This window comes from Squalius cephalus (assembly GCF_949319135.1).
Source record: "Squalius cephalus genome assembly, chromosome: 10".
Taxonomy (NCBI): domain Eukaryota; kingdom Metazoa; phylum Chordata; class Actinopteri; order Cypriniformes; family Leuciscidae; genus Squalius; species Squalius cephalus.
The window spans coordinates 27,685,901-27,708,562 of record NC_137131.1 but is presented as its reverse complement, the minus strand read 5'-3'; the positions used below and the strand labels follow the sequence as shown (position 1 = coordinate 27,708,562).

Sequence of the window (22,662 nt, the reverse complement as noted above, 5' to 3'; positions counted from 1 at the left end):
ATTGCAGATATAAAGCCTGAATAGTCATTTTGGCATCATGCCTCAACTTTGCTGCTGTGCTATACGAAAACGGTTTCATCAATCGACACGAAATCCATAACTTTTTGTCGGCACAGTCTGGAGATGATACGATTCGATTTTGGTGAAAATCGGACAAACGGTCTAGGAGGAGTTCGAAAAAGTAGGTTTTGAATGAAAATCAAGATGGCGGACAGGAAGTTTGGCCAAATAAGGAAAACTTGGTATCTATGTTCTCGGCTTGACCCAAGGAATCTATTAAGACCCGTGGCATTTCAATAGCCAGATTTATTCAAAAGTTATTAGCCTTTTTGGAAATTTTGTTATAACTTTTGACCACTAGGTGGCGCTGTCTTGAAATATTTTGGTTGCCTTCAGGGGATGGTGCTGATGACACAATCTGAGTTTCGTAATATTACACCAATGCATTTGTTTAGTATAGCATTTTATTTCACAAAACTGTATTGAAGTCAATGGGAATTTCATATTTTGTTCAATTATAGCGCCACCAAGAGGATCAGTCCCACAATTTTTTTTACGTGTCCTCAGAGTGAACCCATACATATGTGTGTCAATTTTAGTGAAAATATCTCAATTCGCTTCGGAGTTATAGACATTTATATGAAAAAACACGAAAAAAATGACTGACACATGACTTTGATTGGAAATTAGTACCCCTAAACATCAATATTTTCGCATTTGGGCATTGGCGTATAGCTATCGACCTATGTTTCCAAACTTCTGACGGTGGTTTCGTCTCGATCGGACTAGCGGTTTCAAAGATATAGCCAAATGTTTTTTAAGCGCTAAATCACAACGCTACACAAACCGTAAGGCGAAACCTAGCATGTTTGGTATCGTAGGACTCGGCAACGATTCAGGAGTCTAAAAAGATGAGTTTCGTGAAAATAAGTCGACCACACCCAAAGTTATAAGCATTTGAAAAAAAAAATTAATCACTAGGTGGCGCTGTTTCGAAACTTCTCAGGCTCATTCAGGGCATTGTGCTGATGACCCATACCACGTTTCGTAACAATCCGTTCATGCGTTCATAAAATACAGAATTTTAGCACAAAATTCAAAATGGCCGACAGCCAAAATGACCGATATGGTCAAATTGGATATCAGTCGACTCGGCATGTTGCCCTGAATCTAACGAGACCAATTTTATGATTTTTGGACAAACTGTTCAGAAGTTATAAGCAAAAATAGCAATTTTTCATATCTCCGGACCAGTAGGTGGCGCTGCGCCGAAACACAGCATGTAGCCTCAGGTCATGCTTGTGAGTACAAGTACCAAGTTTGGTCTGAATACGATAAACCGTTGCGGAGATACAGCCTTACGACTGTTTTTGCTAGCGCTACGTAAAATGTATTCGTGCGTTTATCGAAAACGGTTTGACGAATCAATTTGAATTCCATAACTTTTTGTCAGCACTACCTGAAGATGATCTGGTTCAATTTTCGTGCAAATCGAACAAACCGTCTAGGACGAGTTCGAAAAAGTAGCTTTTTCAGTACATTCCAAATGGCGGCCATATTTATATGCCGGAAAATGACTTCATAGGGTGCAATCGAATCAGCATGAGCTCAGGAATCAGAGGAAAAAAGAATTTTGTTGATTGGCCTTACGGTTCAAAAGTTATTAGCAAAATAAAAGTGAAACTTTGGACAGGTGGTGGCGCTAGAGGGAATGACTTAGAAACATCAAAATTGGTGTATTTAATGTTGGGACTGTCCTCTATCAGAATGTCAAACCAAAACAACTTTCCCACAATCGGTTCTATGGGCTGCCATAGACTCCCAGTCGGAAGAAACGGAAGAATAATAATAATAATAGGAACGGGAACAGATACAATAGGTGCCTCCGCACCTTCGGTGCTTGGCCCCTAATAATAATAATAATAAGAACCGGAACAAATACAATAGGTGCCTCCGCACCTTCGGTGCTTGGCCCCTAATAATAATAAGAACCGGAACAAATACAATAGGTGCCTCCGCACCTTCGGTGCTTGGCCCCTAATAATAATAATAAGAAACGGAACAGATACAATAGGTGCCTCCGCACCTTCGGTGCTTGGCCCCTAATAAGAACCGGAACAAAAACAATAGGTGCCTACGCACCTTCGGTGCTTGGCCCCTAATAATAATAAGAACGGGAACGAAAACAATAGGTGCCTACGCACCTTCGGTGCTTGGCCCCTAATAATAAGAACCGGAACAAAAACAATAGGTGCCTCCGCACCTTCGGTGCTTGGCCCCTAATAATAAGAACGGGAACAGATACAATAGGTGCCTCCGCACCTTCGGTGCTTGGCCCCTAATAAGAACGGGAACAGATACAATAGGTGCCTCCGCAACTTCGGTGCTTGGCCCCTAATAAATATAGCTGCAAGCAGCAATTACCGGGGCCAAGCAGAATAAGACGACAAGACATGGCTGAAGGTGTCAGATCAACTGCAACAATGAGCAATTACAGACATTTAAAGAGGATTTTAGACGAAATGGCTGAAAAATCATAGAAACAGTAATTAAAAATATGATTTAATTGATTATCACTTTCGACAAGTAGGTGGCGCAGTTACAAAACTGATGTGGTCAGAGTGAAGTGACAATGTCACATACAAAGTTTGGTGTCAATATGTCAAGGCATTGCAGAGATAAAGCCTGAATAGTGCTATTAGCATCATGCCTTAAATTTGCTGCTGCGCTATACGAAAACGGTTCAGTCTATCGACACGAAATCCATAACTTTTAGTCGGCACGGTCTGGAGATGATACGATTCGATTTTGGTGAAAATCAGACAAACGGTCTAGGAGGAGTTCGAAAAAGTAGGTTTTGACTGAAAATCAAGATGGCGGACAGGAAGTTTGGCCAAATAAGGTAAACTTGGTATCTATGTTCTCAGCTTGACCCAAGGAATCTACTAAGATGAGTTGCATTACAATAGGCCAATTTATTCAAAAGTTATTAGTCTTTTTGGAAATTTTGTTATAACTTTTGATCACTAGGTGGCGCTGTTTCTAAATATGTTGGGTATCTTCAGGAGATGGTGCAGATGGCACATTCTGAGTTTTGTAATATTACACCAATGCATTTGTTTAGTAAAGCATTTTATTTCACAAAACTGTATTGAAGTCAATGGGAATTTCATGTTTTGTTCTATTATAGCGCCACCAAGAGGCTCAGTCCAACCATTTTTTTTATGTGTCCTCAGAGTGAGCCCATACATATGTGTGTCGATTGTGGTGAAAATATCTCAATTCGCTTCGGAGTTATAGACATTTATATGAAAAAACACGTAAAAAATGACTGACACATGACTTTGGAATTTACTACCCCTAAACATCAATATTTTCGCATTTGGGCATTGGCGTATAGCTATCGACCTATGTTTCCAAACTTCTGACGGTGGTTTCGTCTCGATCGGACAAACGGTTTCGAAGATATAGCCAAATGTTTTTTAAGCGCTAAATCACAACGCTACACAAACCGTAAGGCGAAACCTAGCATGTTTGGTATCGTAGGACTCGGCAACGATTCAGGAGTCTAAAAAGATGAGTGTCGTGAAAATAAGTCGACCACACCCAAAGTTATAAGCATTTGAAAAAAAATAATTCACCACTAGGTGGCGCTGTTTCGAAACTTGTCAGGCTCATTCAGGGCATTGTGCTGATGACCCATACCACGTTTCGTAACAATCCGTTCATGCGTTCATAAAATACAGAATTTTAGCACAAAATTCAAAATGGCCGACAGCCAAAACGACCGATATGGTAAAATTGGATATCAGTCGACTCGGCATGTTGCCCTGAATCTAAAGAGACCAATTTTATGATTTTTGGACAAACTGTTCAGAAGTTATAACCAAAAATAGCCATTTTTCATATCTCCGGACCAGTAGGTGGCGCTGCGCCGAAACACATCACGTAGCCTCAGGTCATGCTTGTGAGTACAAGTACCAAGTTTGGTCTGAATACGATAAACCGTTGCGGAGATACGGCCTTACGACTGTTTTTGCTAGCGCTACGTAAAATGTGACCTTATCCAGCATAATGAGTCACAGTGACCCAAATTTCAAAATTGAGATTTTGGTATTAATGGAAAGAGGAGACCATAAGCTTTCAAATGATATCCTAGTCAAAGTCATACCTTGAATGGTTGTAAAGATATACACATTCGAATTATGGTCGTCTGTCCTCTTTTTCCAAATTTAAAACATGAGAAAATCGCTTTTTTGCCCGTTTTTGGTTGATATCTTTCAAAATCCATTGCATTTAAAGGGATAAACTATTTATTGCACAGCTTAATGTGACCAAATACATTAATATATGCTATTAAACCAGGCTGAAGCTCAAATTATTTTAAAGTTTTTATTTTAATAAATAATTTAAAAGGCACTTTTACAAACATTGACTAAAATCAGAAAGATTGAACAGAGGCGCTACAGTTTTCCTTGAGAGAGGGTGTGTGTGTGTCTCTCTCTGTGTGTGTGTGTGTGTGTGTGTGTGTGTGTGTGTGTGTGTGTGTGTGTGTGTGTGTGTGTGTGTGTGTGTGTGTGTGTGTGTGTGTGAGAGAGAGAGAGAGAGAGAGAGAGAGAGAGAGAGAGAGAGAGAGAGAGAGAGAGAGAGAGAGGGAGAGGGAAACAGAGAACAAATAATGTTAGCCTATGCAATCGTCTTTGTGTAGGCTAGTTGACAATAACAGTTTAACAAATTCATAACGGCGATACCAACAGTTAAATATTGGGTTAAAATAAATCAAACACATTGTAATGGATTCTCCTTGCAGATAAATACACTAAATACTACACAATAACTGCACTCACTCACATCCATACACGATAAATACCACAGGGCTGTCACTTTCGCTGTCATCAGAGGATGACACGTCTCCAGATCCAAAAAAATCACTGACTAGCCTTAGCCACTCTTGATGACCAGCAGAAGAGCTTAGGTTAGAAGCCTCTAGTCAGTTCAACGCTTTTGGTGACTTTTTGGTGACTTTGCTCTCTTTTGACAGCGACATTTCTCAAATTAATAATATTTAATCTTTCTGAGGAGATCTGCTAGCTTGTTTACACAGAGCGCTGCGAGTCTGACAGGAGGATGGCTGGACCAATCGCGCGCCGGTCAGTCGAAACGGGGCTTCCCATTGACAAATGATCAGCGTTTGTGTACATTTCTAAGCTTTTTGATTGGTTCTATACAACGTGAAACACCATATTTGGAGAGCGGAGACGTTTGAGGGGATTCCCGGGAAATGCTCAGAGGTGACGAGAGGAGTTGAGAAAAGCTATATTCATTTCCAGCGAATTTAGTAAAACTTTGTAAACTTTAATAGTCATTAAAATACCTTTACTCAATTATCTGGACTATGAAACTTTAGGAGATTATTTTTGAATGTCTGTTCTTTGAAATTTAGCAAAAAATATTTTTTTAAAAAAAATCTATTATTTCATTGTTTTTCCACATAATGGGCCCTTATCTTAAAATGGAACGTTGCGACTTCCGACTCATTTCGCCAGATCGGGTCACAAATGTATTCGTGCGTTTATCGAAAACGGTTTGACGAATCAATTTGAATTCCATAACTTTGTCACCACTGCCTGAATATGATTTGGTTCAATTTTCGTGCAAATCGGACAAACCGTCTAGAACGAGTTCGAAAAAGTAGGTTTTTCAAAAAATTCAAAATGGCGGCCATATTTGTATGACGGAAAATGACGTCATAGGGTGCAATCGAATCGTCATGAGCTCAGGAATCAGAGGAAAAAAGAAGTTCGCTGATTGGCCTTACGGTTCAAAAGTTATTAGCAAAATAAAAGTGAAACTTTGGACAGGTGGTGGTGCTAGAGGGAATGACTTAGACACACCAAAATTGGTGTATTTAATGTTGGGACTGTCCTCTATCAGAATGTCAAACCAAAACAACTTTCCCGCAATCGGTTCTATGGGCTGCCATAGACTCCCAGTCGGAAGAATAAAAATAAGAACGGGAACAGATATAATAGGTGCCTCCGCACCTTCGGTGCTTGGCCCCTAATAAGAAGAAAACTAACAGATACAATAGGTGCCTCAGCCCCTTCGGGGCTTGGCCCCTAATAAAAATACAATTATTTTATAGTACACTTAAATAGAAAATACATGTAACAAGTACTCTGTAATATAAATAGTTATCAAATGTTTACATGTATGAAGAATGTGTGATCTCTGAACCTGTAGGATGATGTCATAGAGTCGTATAAGATCCTGTGGTCGTGGTCCTCTTTTGTTCTCATCAGTCTGTGGCTCCTTCAGTTTAGCTTGAAGCGCATGAGCCATGCTCTCATTCCTCTTCACCAAAGTCCACAGCTTGATATATGTCAGGTAGCTGCATGCATATGTATAAATACAGGCATGCATGACTGTCAAGCATCACAGCAAAGTATGTTTTTCATCAGCTGGCAAATTACCTTGTGCAGCCATCATACTCACCTGTGCAGGTATTGCAGATTAGACACTCTGCCACTCTCAGCACCTTCTGTAGCCCTTTCTCGCTGCTTCTGTTGAGGCAAAAAATGTTTTATGTTCTACGTAAAAAAAAAATGACATGTTTTTTTAGGTTTAGGTTTGAGATGTCAGTGTTTTGATTAATTACCTAGATTGTGGCTTCCAGCCACAGTTTTATAATGGACAGAAAATTGTTTCACAATATAATTTTTTACATTGATGTGGGATTCTCTCAAACAAAATTTAAATGGTCTTGTTTATAGTCTGTTGTGCTGTGTTTAAGAGCAAAGATGGTAAGATGGGGATGCACAAGTAAAAATCAAATCCACTTCTTTATTGAAAAGCATATTCTAATGAGGTATTATGTAAACAGGTCATATCTTAAGTTTATGCAATCAAGTGAGAAAAAAGTGTGATGTCAAAACATTGGAACTGCATTCATATTTGCAGTGTAATAGAACTTCTATTGTCTACTGCATTGTTTATATTATTGAAAAAGACATTGACTGAAAAAAAAGAAGAAAAAAAACACTAGCTGCCTAAATAGTTGCAACCATTTTTTGTGCTATTGTTTGTGTTTGTTGTTATTTTAAATGGCCAAGATCAGCAGTTGCTATCAGGCTAAAGTTAGCATTTTCCCAGATGTCCTACTGTACATTTAATGCATAGCATAAACAGATGTGCTGCTTTAAATACAAAGTAAATTTGTATAATTAGAGAGAAAGCGGACGTAGAAGTCATGTGGCTCATCTTACGATGTGCGTAATGCTATACAGGCCTAATAATAATAATAATAATAATAATAAATATAGCTGCAAGCAGCAATTACCGGGGCCAAGCAGAATAAGACGACAAGACATGCCAACATGTCTGAAAGTGTCAGACCAACTGCAACAATGAGCAATTAAAGACATTTAAAGAGGATTTTAGACGAAATGGCTGAAAAATCATAGAAACAGTAATTAAAAATATGATTTAATTGATTATCACTTTCGACAAATAGGTGGCACAGTTACAAAACTCATGTGATGTGGTCAGAGTGAGGAGACAATGACACATACAAAGTTTGGTGTCAATATGTCAAGGCATTGCAGAGATAAAGCCTGAATAGTGCTTTTATCATCATGCCTCAAATTTGCTGCTGCGCTATGGGCAATTCCACGCAAAACTGTCACATCCATAACGCCAGCACAATGCCATTGTATTTAGTTGGCGTTATGGATGTGACAGTTTTGCGTGGAATTGCCCCTATACGAAAACGGTTTCGTCAATCGACACGAAATCCATAACTTTTAGTCGGCACAGTCTGGAGATGATATGATTCGATTTTGGTGAAAATCGGACAAACGGTGTGGGAGGAGTTCGAAAAAGTAGGTTTTGAATGAAAATAGCATTTTATTTCACAAAACTGTATTGAAGTCAATGGGAATTTCATGTTATGTTCTATTATAGCGCCACCAAGAGGCTCAGTCCCACCATTTTTTTTACGTGTCCTCAGAGTGAGCCCATACATATGTGTGTCAGTTTTGGTGAAAATATCTCAATTCGCTTTAGAGTTATAGACATTTATATGAAAAAACACGTAAAAAATGACTGACACATGACTTTGTTTGAATTTTACTACCCCTTACTATCAATATTTTCGCATTTGGGCATTGGCATATAGCTATCGACCTATGTTTCCAAACTTCTGACGGAGGTTTCGTCTCGATCGGACAATCGGTTTCGAAGATATAGCCAAATGTTTTTTAAGCGCTAAATCACAATGCTACACAAACCGTAAGGCGAAACCAAGCATGTTTGGTATCGTAGGACTCGGCAAGGTTTCAGGAGACTAATTAGATGAGTCTCGTGAAAATAAGTCGACCACACCCAAAGTTATAAGCGTTTGAAAAAAAAAATTCACCACTAGGTGGCGCTGTTTCGAAACTTCTCATTCTCCTTCAGGACATTGTGCTGATGACCCATACCAAGTTTCGTAACAATCCGTTCATGCGTTCTTAAAATACAGCATTTTAGCACAAAATTCAAAATGGCCGACAGTCAAAATGGCCGATATGGTCAAATTGGATATCAGTCGACTCGGCATGTCGCCCTGAATCTAACGAGACCAATTGTATGATTTTTGGAAAAACTGTTCAGAAGTTATAAGCAAAAATAGCCATTTTTCATATCTCCGGACCAGTAGGTCGCACTGTGCCGAAACGCAGCATGTTGCCTCAGGTCTTGCTTGGGATGACATGTACCAAGTTTGATCTGAATCCGATAAAGCGTTGCGGAGATACAGCCTTACGTCTGTTTTTGCAAGCGCTACATAAAATTTGTTCGAGGGTTTATCGAAAACAGTTTGACGAATCAACTTGAATTCCATAACTTTTGGTCAGCACTACCTGTAGATGATCTGGTTCAATTTTCGAGCAATTTGGACAAACCGTCTAGGACGAGTTCGAAAAAGTAGGTTTTTCAAAAACTTCAAAATGGCAGCCATATTTTTATGACGGAAAGTGACTTCATAGGGTGCAATCGAATCGACATGAGCTCAGGAATAAGAGTAATAAAGGATTTTACTGATTGGCCTTACGGTTCAAAAGTTATTAGCAAAATAAAAGTGAAATTTTGGACAGGTGGTGGCGCTAGAGGGAATGACTTAGACACACCAAAATTGGTGTACTTAATGTTGGGACTGTCCTCTATCAGAATGTCAAACCAAAACAACTTTCCCGCAATCGGTTCTATGGGCTGCCATAGACTCCAAGAGCGGAAGAAGAAGAAGAAGAAGAATAAATATAGCTGCAAGCAGTAATTACCGGGGCCAAGCAGAATAAGACGACAAGACATGCCTACATTGCTGAAAGTGTCAGACCAACAGCAACAATGAGCAATTAAAGACATTTAAAGAAGATTTTAGGTGAAATGGCTGAAAAATCATATAAACAGTCATTAAAAATATGATTTAATGGATTATCACTATTGACCAATAGGTGGCACAGTTACAAAACTGATGTGATGTGGTCAGAGTGAAGTGACAATGAGACATACAAAGTTTTGTGTCAATATGTCAAGGCATTGCAGAGATAAAGCCTGAAAAGTCCATTTGGCATCATGCCTCAAATTTGCTGCTGCGCTTTACGAAAACAGTTTTGTCTATCAACACAAAATCCATAACTTTTAGTCGGTACAGTCTGGAGATGATACGATTCGATTTTGGTGAAAATCGGACAAACGGTCTAGGAGGAGTTCGAAAAAGTAGGTTTTGAATGAAAATCAAGATGGTGGACAAGTTGTTTGACCAAATAAGGAAAATTTGGTATCTATGTTCTTGGCTTGACCCAAGGAATCTATTAAGACCAGTGGCATTTACATAGGCCGATGTATTCAAAAGTTATTAGCAGTTTTGGAAATTTTGTTATAACTTTTGACCACTAGGTGGCGCTGTCTCTAAATATTTTGGGTACCTTCAGGGGATGGTGCTGATGGCACATTCTGAGTTTCGTAATATTACACCAATGCATTTGTTAAGTATAGCATTTTATTTCACAAAACTGCATTGAAGTCAATGGGAATTTCATGTTTTGTTCTATTATAGCGCCACCAAGAGGCTCAGTCCCACCATTTTTTTTATGTGTCCTCAGAGTGAGCCCATACATATGTGTGTCGATTTTGGTGAAAATCTCTCAATTTGCTTCGGAGTTATAGACATTTATATGAAAAAACACGTAAAAAATGACTGACACATTACTTTGATTGGAATTTACTACCCCTAAACATCAATATTTTCGCATTTGGGCATTGGCGTATAGCTATCGACCTATGTTTCCAAACTTCTGACGGTGGTTTCGTCTCAATTGGACTAGCGGTTTCGAAGATATAGCCAAATGTTTTTTAAGCGCTAAATCACAACGCTACACAAACCGTAAGGCGAAACCTAGCATGTTTGGTATCGTAGGACTCGGCAAGGATTCAGGAGTCTAATTAGATGAGTCTCGTTAAAATAAGTCGACCACACCCAAAGTTATAAGCATTTGAAAAAAAAATTCACCACTAGGTGGCGCTGTTTCAAAACTTCTCAGGTTCTTTCAGGACATCGTGATAACCCATACCAAGTTTCGTAACAATCCGTTCATGCATTGTTAAAATACAGCATTTTAGGACAAAATTCAAAATGGCCGACAGCCAAAATGGCCGATATGGTAAAATTTGACATCAGTCGCTTCGGCATGTTGCCCTGAATCTAACAAGACCAATTTTATGATTTTTGGACAAACTGTTCAAAAGTTATAAGCAAAAATAGCAATTTTTCATATCTCCGGACCAGTAGGTGGCGCTGCGCCGAAACGCAGCATGTAGCCTCAGGTCATGCTTGTGATGACATGTATCAAGTTTGGTCTGAATCTGATAAAGCGTTGCGGAGATACAGCCCTACGACTGTTTTTGCAAGCACTATGTAAAATTTCTTCGAGCGTTTATCGAAAACGTTTTGACGAATCAATTTGAATTCAATAATTTTTTGTCAGCACTGCCTGAAGATGATCTGGTTCAATTTTCGTGCAAATCGGGCAAACCGTCTAGGACGAGTTCGAAAAAGCTTTTTCGAAAAATTCAAATTGGCGGCCATATTTTTATGACGCAAAATAACGTCATAGGGTGCAATCGAATCGGCATGAGCTCAGGAATCAGAGGAAAAAAGAATTTCACTGATTGGCCTTACGGTTCAAAAGTTATAAGCAAAATAATAGTGAAACTTTGGACAGGTGGTGGCGCTAGAGGGAATGACTTAGACACACCAAAATTGGTGTATTTAATGATGGGACTGTCCTCTATCAGAATGTCAAACCATTACAACTTTCCCGCAATCGGTTCTATGGGCTGCCATAGACACCCAGTCGGAAGAAGGAAGAAGAATAATAATAAGAACGGGAACAGATACAATAGGTGCCTACGCACCTTCGGTGCTTGGCCCCTAATAATAAGAACGCGAACAGAAACAATAGGTGCCTCCGCACCTTCGGTGCTTGGCCCCTAATAAATATAGCTGTAAGCAGCAATTATCGGGGCCAAGCAGAATCAGATGACAAGACATGCCAACATGTCTGAAAGTGTCAGACCAACTGCAACAATGAGCAATTAAAGACATTTAAAGAGGATTTTAGGCAAAATGCCTGAAAAATCTTAGAAACAGTAAATAAAAATATGATTTAATGGATTATCACTTTTGACCAATAGGTGGCGCAGTTACAAAACTGATGTGATGTGGTCAGAGTGAAGTGACAATGACACATACAAAGTTTGGTGTCAATATGTCAAGGCATTGCAGAGATAAAGCCTGAAAAGTGCTTTTAGCATCATGTCTCAATTTTGCTGCTGCGCTATACGAAAACGATTTTGTCTATCGACACGAAATCCATAACTTTTAGTCGGCACGGTCTGGAGATGATACGATTCGAATTTTGGTGAAAATCGGACAAACGGTCTAGGAGGAGTTCGAAAAAATAGGTTTTGGATGAAAATCAAGATGGCGGACAGGAAGTTCAGCCAAATAAGGCAAACTTGGTATCTATGTTCTCGGCGTGACCTAAGGAATCTATTAAGATCAGTGGCATTTCAATAGGCCAATTTATTCAAAAGTTATTAGGCTTTTTGGAAATTTTGTTATAACTTTTGACCACTAGGTGGCGCTGGTTCGAAACTTCTCACGCTCCTTCAGGGCATCGGGCTGATGACCCATACCAAGTTTCGTAACAATTCGTTCATGCGTTCTTAAAATACAGCATTTTTGCACAAAATTCAAAATGGCCGACAGCCAAAATGGCCGATATGGTCAAATTGGATATCAGTCGACTCGGCATGTTGCCCTGAATCTAACAAGACCAATTTTATGATTTTTGGACAAACTATTCAGAAGTTATAAGCAAAAATAGCCATTTCTCATATCTCTGGACCAGTAGGTGGCGCTGTGCCGAAACACAGCATGTAGCCTCAGGTCATGCTTGTGATGATATATACCAAGTTTGGTCTGAATCCGATGAAGCGTTGCGGAGATACAGCCTTATGTCTGTTTTCGCAAGCGCTACGTAAAATTTGTTCGTGGGTTTATCGAAAACAGTTTGACGAATCAACTTGAATTTCATAACTTTTTGTCGGCATGGTCTGGAGATGGTGAAAAATGTTGGTGAAAATCGGACAAGCGGTCTAGGAGGAGTTCGAAAAAGTAGGTTTTTCGGAAAATTCAAAATGGCGGAAAACTTTCCATGACGAAAAATGACGTCATAGGGTGCAATCGAATCGCCTTGAGCTAGGGAATCAGAGGAAAGAATTTTGTCTCTAGCCCTTGTGGTTCAAAAGTTATTAGCATAAACATGAGTGCAACTTTGGACAGTTGGTGGCGCTAGAGGGAATGAGTTGGAGACTCCAAATTTGCTATGCTGATAGTTCAGACTCTCCTCTATCAGTGTTCCAAATTTCATAACTTTCCCACAAGCGTAAGCATATGTAGTCAAAAGTTATTAGCATTTTTGGGAATTTAATTATAACTTTTGACCAAAAGGTGGCGCTGTCTTGTAATCTTTTGAGTACCTTCAGGGCCTTGTACTAATGACCCATACCGAGTTTCGTAACAATACGTTCATGCATTCCTAAAACACAGCATTTTAGCACATAATTCAAAATGGCCGACAGCCAAAATGGCTGATCAGGGAAAATTGGATATCAGTCGACTCAGCGTGACACCCTGAATCTAACGGGACCACTTTTATGATTTTTGGACAAACCATTCAGAAGTTATAAGCAAAAACAGCCATTTTTCATATCTCGGGACCAGTAGGTGGCACTGCGCCGAAACGCAGCAAGTTGCCTCAGGTCATGCTTGTGATGATATGTACCAAGTTTGGTCTGAATATGATAAAGTGTTGAGGAGATACAGGTTTGTGTCTGTTTTCGCAAGCGCTATGTAAAATTTGTTTGCGCGGTATTCGAGAACGGTTTAACGAATCAACACGAATTCCATAACTTTTTGTCGGCATGGTCTGAAGATGATCTGGTTCAATTTTCGTGAAAGTCGGCGCAACGGCGTAGGAGGAGCTTGAAAAAGTAGGTTTTTCGGAAAATTCAAAATGGCGGAAAAATGTCCATGACGGAAAATGACGTCATAGGGTGCATCGAATCGTCTTGAGGTGGCGCTGACTTTTTGGACTGTCTTCTATCAGTGTGCCAAATTTCATAACTTTCCCGCAAGCGGTTCTATGGGCTGCCATAGACTCCCAGAGCGGAAGAAGAAGCAGAATAATAAGAACGGGAACAGATACAATAGGTGCCTCCGCACCTTCGGTGCTTGGCCCCTAATAATAATAATAATAATAATAATAATAATAATAATAATAATAATAAGAATAATAAGAATAAGAATAAGAATAATAAGAAGGCGAACAAAAACAATAGGTGCCTACTAGGGGTGGAGCCGAACCCGAATACGGTATTCGGAAAGGCACAAATAATGTGTTTTTTACGAATACTTATTTCAAACAAATACTTTAAAAATATTTGTATTCGGGAACAAAAAAAAACTTTATATCAAAAAGCTGCGTTTCCTCATGAGACATGGCGACCGGCGGTGCTGCTGATGTGGTGGCTGTAAATCCACTTGTTGATAAAGGAGGAAAGAGCCACATATGGAAATATTTTGGATTAGGCTAATGTCACGTTGTCATAAGGGGCCGTTCACATAGCGCGCTTTTTGCGCGTGCAGATTTCAAATGTAGGCGCGCGGCAAGCACGCTTATAATAGAAGCGAGCGGCGCGCTCGTTTTTCCAGGCGCGCCTATGTCCATGCTTGCATGCATAGCAACGACAGACGCCACGAGAGAGCAAGTGCTTGTGGAAAGGAGAAAGCGGTGCGAACTGCGCTCTCCATGATGACGAGGAAGTATCAGCAAAGAATTAATTGATTTCTAGCCCTTGCATTAGCTTTAGATATATTTATGGAGATGAGAAATGAAATAAAAAACCGTCATTATGTCATTAATATCAGTCCATCAGAAAAGCAGTTCTAGGCTTATTCTTGGCTGGATAACTCTTAGCAGGTTTAAAAAGCCCTTTTAAAATTAAATATGAATGCAGTTTTGGATTAAATAAAAGTACAGTCAAGTCAAATAAAACACGTTTTATCTCCTGTATAGTTTGGTAACACTACAATAAGATACCATTCATTAACATGACTTAATGCGTTATCTAACATCAACACATTGAGTGAACAATATATTTTTACAACATTAATTAATGTTTGTGAATGTTATTTAATACAAACACTTGATTGGTCATGTTTGTTCGCGTCATTCATTGTGCATTAAATAAATGTTAACATAAATAATGTTAACTTTTGATTTTAAAAATGTATTTTTAAATGAACCCCAAGGAGAATAATTGCGACAGTATATAACTATTGTTTATTGTTAGGTAATTTTATCTAATGTTATCTAACAAATGGAATCTTATTGTAAAGTGTTTTTAATACTACAGTTTCCATCTTTGTAACCGTGATATACACTTTAATATATGTAAATTTAATCTAAATTAAGCTTTGGTACCGAAATTGGTACCGAGAACCGTGGATTTTCACTGGTATTGGTACCGAATACTGAAATTTTGGCACCGTGACAACACTAGTAGCTCTGTTAGCTCTGTAATTTAGACAATAGGCTGTTGACAGAGTAACGTTAACATAGGTAATGGCTGTTATGTTATTTTCTTTTCAATGACGTTCCTTGTTACATGTTCATTGCCGGATTTATGGAAAAACATCAACCAATATTGCATATCCATAATTCTTATAAATGGATATAATTAAAGAATACTTACACTATAATGTAAATTAGAAGTGTAACGCAAAAAAAAAGGATTTTTACACCTATTTTGAATTTTACTCGAATACAAATACAAATACAAATACTTTTCCCCCCTCAACAAATACAAATACAGATACAAATACCGGCTGCTTTGCACACCCCTAGTGCCTACGCACCTTCGGTGCTTGGCCCCTAATAATAGGAACGGGAACAGATACAATAGGTGCCTACGCACCTTCGGTGCTTGGCCCCTAATAATCATAATAGGAACAGGAACAGATACAATAGGTGCCTACGCACCTTCGGTGCTTGGCCCCTAATAATAATAATAGGAACGGGAACAGATACAATAGGTGCCTCCGCACCTTCGGTGCTTGGCCCCTAATAAGAACGGGAACAGATACAATAGGTGCCTCCGCACCTTCGGTGCTTGGCCCCTAAGAATAATAATAATAACCGCTGCGAAGAGCTGTAAGCTACGGAATTTCGAGTGTATGAGCACCGCTTGCATGGTCTTTCGCCTCTACTAGAATCGCCTGAGATTTGCCGCTGTGTGCCTCTCATTGAAAATGAACTATGACTTGCGCTTTCCGTCGGGAATTCTCCCGATGACCACACTGGGCCTGCACACTTGTATATATGGTTCCTTAACCATTATTTTTTTTATTCTGAGTATTTTATATTCTATATTCCTAACCTCACCCCAAAATATAACCATTGCAGAAAACTTTTGGAATGTTTTGAATTTTAATAAAACATTGTTTACACCTGTAGTGTCTGCATAAACCATGTTTACATTTTAATGTCCATGTAATTCCAAACATAGGGTAACATGGTCATCTTGCCCCTGGGGCAACAATGACCACCCAACAATTTATCTCCTGACCATAGATGGCACAAAATCGCATCTCAGAATTTTTATTTAAAAACAGTTATTTTGAACCTTGTCATTTCATCTGAATATCATCATTTGTGAGATTTAGTCAGTCGAAACAGTTTTGAGGTTAATTGATCTAATTTTGTGCCAGTGGAAAATAGTGAGCTATGACATCGTTGAATATCAACGTTTTTTGTGTCTAATTGTTAATGATGGATTTGTAGCACAATGTTTTTGGATTTGTGGAGTAAAATGTATAGTTTTTATTTTAAGGTAAAAAGATAAAATTAGATCCTTGGAGTAAGATGCCCCCAGATTTGACACAGAAGGCATGATGTTACTTGTGTTATTTTTAAATTGAACACTTATAATAATGAATGGGTTAATGAATGAATTGAGGTAAATCAATTTGATTTAATGGTGTTTCTATTGTGACATTTTCAATTAAAATATGGGCAATTAAATATGTAAACATTCATATGCCTGTAGATAAGTCATAGAAAATTTTTACCTTTCAGTTAAATCTCTTTTACTAGGATTCTGCTTCTGTCATCTGTTATTGCATTATTCAACTAAATTGTCAAAATAAAATTAGATCAAATTGTTGATTTAGTATTTTACATTAATATAAATATGAATGAGAATTATAATAATCAAAAGTAATTTATACATTCTTTAAAAGTTTATTCAGTGGGGGCTTCTTACCCCAGGTAGGGGGCCATCTTACCACTCTTAATATTTGAAATTTTGTAATTTCTTAATTAGCAAATGTTTCTATTTCTTTCCTATAAAACATTATGATCATCATCCAGCACAATTCTTAACATTTATCTAAAAGTTAGTTTAAAAGTAAATCCACATTGTTCTTAAGGGGGGCATCATGTTACCATACACACACACATACACATGCATCAATCAGACAATGAAAATGCACTGCATATAGTCAAGCTATTATTGCTCAAATCACACTTGGAGAAGTGTAGGAGGTGTCAGTAGTGCGTCTCACCACATCAGTCCTGATTTCCTCTCTGACCGCCTGGATGGTGTCTCTACACTCTGCCAGCAGGCTTTCATATAAGTGTTCCTTTGTTTCTTCATTATCTGCCTGTGAAGAGTAAGAGACTAAACAGTCAGGATACCTGCATTCACTGTGTATTTTGTGCATAACTGTACAGTGATCAAATCTTTTTCAAATGGCATGTGCTCTATAGCTATAAACGTGTCTTTACATTAAAGGTTTTGGTGCAGACATGTGCATGTGATTTTAGGTTCATTTGGTTTGGTGGGAAAGGTTTCCTGAACTTAAGTGCACAGGATTGTCTAACAAGATGCGTAGTCCAGTAATGATCAAAACTGTGGATTGATACTTGTAAACTATGATCTTAAGAGAGAGAGTTGTCCTTTTAACTCAAATGCCAAGTGTCATAGTTACATAGCAGTTACTAGGAGTAGATTGCTTTTGTAGTTAATATTTTTTGTTAAAGCCTAAAATCAGACATCTAGAAAGCTGTAGGAGGTGTGGGTTTTGTTCATGCTTATGCTTTATCCTGTTTATGTTAGTTGAGGAGCAATAGAAATAAAGTAATAAAAAAAAAACTGTTTGCCCTGCTAACAGTCAAATTTGTGTTGCATCCGAACCCCTAGATGGGGAAGAAACAATGCATTTAATAATGGAATTAGAAAGTCATTTGGCAGGGACAAACACTTAAACTGAGGCTTAAAAGTAGGACCTGATCCCCACGGTTTGGCACGTATGTGACCCACGGCTTAACTGCAAACTTTACCATCATAAAGTGAAAGTTTATCATTTGCATGCGTTTCTAAGTCTTGCCGATTTAAATATTTCTACGATTTTAAACCAATCAAGTGACGCAAAAAAAGAAAACAATTTGGTACTTGCACGTTTCCTGTGCACACACTCAAAGTACAGATGGTGGACAACCAGAATGAGACTTTTACCGCCGCCGTTCCCGCGGCGGCAAAATTGGGATGTGTATTTGCTGCCTTTTACTGCTGAGTGGCGCTGTAATCACAGACTTTGAAAAGTGTCAGTTTATTCTCTTTATGACGTAATCTGCCGCGGCAGTAATCTGAGTTGAGGTCGCAGATAAATTCAAGATAAATATTGTGGTTAAACGAATTCAAATTCATTAAATTTAAACAAAGTAGACACGTTAACATTGTGTGCCCAGTTTTTCTATAATTTAGAAAGGCTATGTCAATAGGTTACTTGTCATTTACTTCGTGTTATTTTAATGTGTTTGTAGATTTATTAACTGAAACATAACAGTGAAATAAATTAAAACAATTTACCGTAAAATTAAAACATTTTCAAGACTTGCAGTTCCTAACCGATGTAGTCGGTTTAAGCATTCTTTGTTATATTCAGAATTAAATAGGCTTACATGTTGTTATGATTATCAATTGAATTCTTTAATAAATAATCAACCACAATGCCTATTACTACCACAGCAAAAATAAACCAGTCGAATTTCAAAGTCGTTCGCGAAATGACTTGGCTATACCGGGTGGCCAAGTGACAGGGCAAAACAGCAGCAACTGCGGCATTTTAAAAGGTAAGTTTCCTATCTGTTTATTTAAAAAAACAAAACAAAACATGCATGGCGCAAGATCTTGTAAAAAAAAAAAAAAAAAAAAAAATTCATTATTTGAACAAAAATGAGACCAAAATGAGAACAAAAATTTAATATGTAAAAATATAAACAAAGCAGAGAATAAAACAAACTTTTAGGGAAAAAATATAGGCCTATTATGCTACAACAGAATTGGTTAACATTAATGAAAGCAAAATATGTAAAAATACATTTCAAACAAAATAAAACAAAACAAATTCATAGCCGAGTGGTAGGCTATAACTTACATTTCAATAATTCAGATGACACGGGTTCTAATCCCGAACAAATATGTGCTACTTTTTTATTATTAATGCAGATAGATTTGATAGTTCCAAAATATTGCTACACCATATTGTTTTTTTTTCTCCTATAGCCTATATTAAATATTTTATATTTATAAAATACAATTACCATTCATTTCCATTTTACATTAGGGACAATTTTTATCCAACAGAATGGCTGAATTAACATCTGCATAATAATAATAATAATAATAATAATAATAAATAAACAGCACAAGGTCTTGTAAAAACACTTTTTAAAAAAAATTTTCGACACAATTTCGAGACAGTAAATAGCCAATTAAAAAATAAAAAAATAAAAAATAAAAAAATAAAAAAGAATATAACAAACTTTTAAAACAGAGAAAATAGTAGATCTAGGCTATTTAGACGATAGCTCTGTGGTCAATGCATTAACTCTCGGAGCTTCAAACGATCTGAGATCGAATCTCAGTGTACGACAGTGTTTATGTTTTTCCGTTCTTGATGCTTAAAAATTCAACTGTTTATTAAAGTCAATCATCTTGTTTAATTATCAATTGTACATTACAACATAAATTTGCTACATTCCAGTGGAGCCGCTGCAAAGACGACACATCTGATGAAGGACTGTCAGCCGATCGCACCAGAAAATGAAGATGATGAAGCTCGCCTTTAATCTGCTAAAATATTTTTACAGTTTATTTATTTAAACAGGGTTGCATCGAGTTTATTCCCTTTGTGATGCAAAATAAGAAACACTGAATCTTATTCTTGCAACATTTTAAATTTCTATTGTCAAAGAAATTGCAGCTAAATTAAAAAATTAAAACGGTACAAAACGAAAAAAGTTCAAAGCAACAAATTAAGAACAGGCGTTTTTCTTTGCCTCTCTCGCGCTGGATATTTTTTTAGTAAGTTTGGTCTCCCTCACTGCGCGCGGCGGGTCTCTCTCGAAATTAAGCATTTCAGCGTAAAAAACACCATACAGCTGATAATACTGTAGCCTATATGTCGCTGCGTGTCATCCACACAAATCACGAAAGAAAAAACTGTAACAAATAGCTTTTGTTCCTTCAAAGATACAACATGCCTTGCAGAATTCACCTCACAATAAAACGAGGTGGGTCGCGAATTAAAGAGCTCTGTATCTGCTAAATTGAAATTGTGTGTGGAAAATAAAACTACTATATATAATTTAATAAGATATAGGGCCTACTGTACATAGGCTATGGACTTTTGGAGATTAATCCTTAAAAGAATGTTGCCTTTGCCTGCTCATCAGGCTGGCTGCGACACTCTCCATATGAAAGACGGAACATTAACACCTCTGTCCTGCACCCCCACGATAAAGCAACTATTGCCTTCTCCAACCCCCCACAGGCTAGCTGAGTTTACAAAACAAAACAAAGAGTTTGCCACTCGTCGTGGTGTGCCAAAACACTTAATTATAAACTTCAATATTTCATTCAAAACAATCTCAAAAGATTTGTGACATTTTGAAAAGCCGTGGATGCATTCAGAGCCGGATTAACGCAAAGGCAAACTAGGCACGTGCCTAGGGCCCGATTGGCGGGATGGGGCCCAGACAGAGGGACAAAAAAAAAAACAAAAAAAAAAAATTGTACAAATGTCCTATCTACAATTTATTTCAAAATGTATTAATTAACTAAAAATAGTGACGATGTTTATCTTAACCATAGACTGTTACATTACGTCACATTAACGCCAGCCCATGACTGTATATATATAGAGGCGCCAGCCAGTTAAGTCCGAGTCAGCGGCGGTCAGAGGCGGTTAACGAACGCATCCATCAGGTGCTGCGAGTGCGAAGCAAAAGCCTAAATAGGCACGCAAAAAAGCACAGCTCGTAATGCAGGTCATCGATTTTGGAGTGATTGCAATGTATTTTAAATATAAACTTGTGGGCTACTGTAGATCAGCGTCATTTCTGGAAAAATCATTCACCGCTTTGTTAGTCTACGAGTTTAAAAGAGCGCGAGCGTCATTAACGTGCCTAGACGCGACGCTTTGAATTTGCGCGTACAATGAATAACATCGCGTTGGGAGCTGACTAGTAAAAAAGCTACAAAAGTAAAAGACAAGACGTTTGTATTCAAAGTTAAAAAACCAACACACTGCAACATTTTTAAATGTTTCAAATAAAGGATCTCATATCTATGGGTCTATCTTCTATATTCTGCTGATGATTAGATAATACCCTGACATCATTAGTTTAGATTTTTTTTCCTGCTCAGTAGCGATCGTATCTTTCTCTTCCACTTGATTTGTGTATAGCATATTTAAGGTAGCAATGCAATACATAATATCATATTACTGATATTAATAATATGACAATATCTGCAGTCAATATTGATTAAATGGGAGGGAAAAATCCTGCCCATAACGCATATGAAAAAAAATTATAAAAGCACGTTCATGTTCATCTACTGAAGTGGTATTCTGGAACTGTGAATAAACTGAATAAAACAGCAAAATAACAACAAGAACAATAACATCTTCATTAAACAAAAAAGAGATTACCTTAGATGAAGTTTGATGTAGTAGGCTACCAGTAAAAAGTCTTTTTTGAAAGAAGTTTCTTATTATGCTCTACAAGCCTGCATTTATTTGATCAAAAATACAGAAAAAAACAGGAATATTCAGCGAGGATGTGTTAAATATATAAAAGTGATAGTGAAGACTTTTTTAAAACAACTTTTTAATAATCAAAAAATCCTGAAAAAAAGTATCACGTTATAAAATAAATATTAAGCACCATTTCTAGCATTTGATAATAAATCCGAATATTATAAAGTTTTCTGAAGGATCACGTGACACTAAATTCAGCTTTGCATCACAGAAATATATTTTAAAGTATAGTAAAATAGAAAACCATTATTTTAAATTGTAATAATATTTCACTATATTATTTTTCTGTAGGCTATTTTTGATCAAATAAATCCAGGCTTGATGAGCATAAGATACTTCTTTCAAAAACATTAAAAATAGTAATTTGTCCAAACTTATGTACTGTGTAAGTAAAAATATACTAAATTTAAAATTAAATGTTGTATAAATAAAAAGGTTAGGAATCATATTTGTTTCAAGTGTTTTTTATTGGGGGTGGGGGGGCCTCCAACATGAATTTTGCCTAGGGCCTCCAAATGTCTAGAACCGGCCCTGGATGCATTACTGCCACAGTAACCATGAACGCAACAGAATACTGGTTCTGATTTTATTGTTTGTCGTTTAAACGTATTTCAAAAGCAGTTCTGTTAAAAAAAAAAATATATATAGCCTATATATATGATTTTTTTAACAGAACTGCTTTTGAAATTACGATGGGAATTATTATAGGCTACAGAAGTAAAGCCATTGTATAATATTTGTTCCTTCCTTAGTGTAAAATGGAAATGCATGGTGATTTTATTTTGTAAATAGGTTTTAGAACTAGACAAATCTCTCTGCATTAACAATAGACTATAAAATGCATTAATAGGCTAAAAATAAAAGTAGTGCAAGTTAGTTCGGGATTCGAA

At 37.5% G+C, this 22,662-nt stretch overlaps 1 protein-coding gene across 3 annotated transcripts in view; it reads right to left on the bottom strand.

Annotated features, from left to right (window-relative positions):
- Window positions 1-22,662, bottom strand: part of srp68 (signal recognition particle 68) — a 300,325-nt gene that overhangs the window by 39,263 nt on the left and 238,400 nt on the right. For all 3 annotated transcript variants that reach the window (XM_079882590.1, XM_079882589.1, XM_079882591.1), the window contains 3 exons: window positions 17,231-17,329; window positions 6,496-6,563; window positions 6,238-6,391 (listed from right to left, as the gene is read on the bottom strand). In XM_079882590.1, coding sequence (XP_079738716.1) covers window positions 6,238-6,391; window positions 6,496-6,563; window positions 17,231-17,329 — 321 coding nt within the window. The remainder of the gene's footprint in view (window positions 1-6,237; window positions 6,392-6,495; window positions 6,564-17,230; window positions 17,330-22,662) is intronic.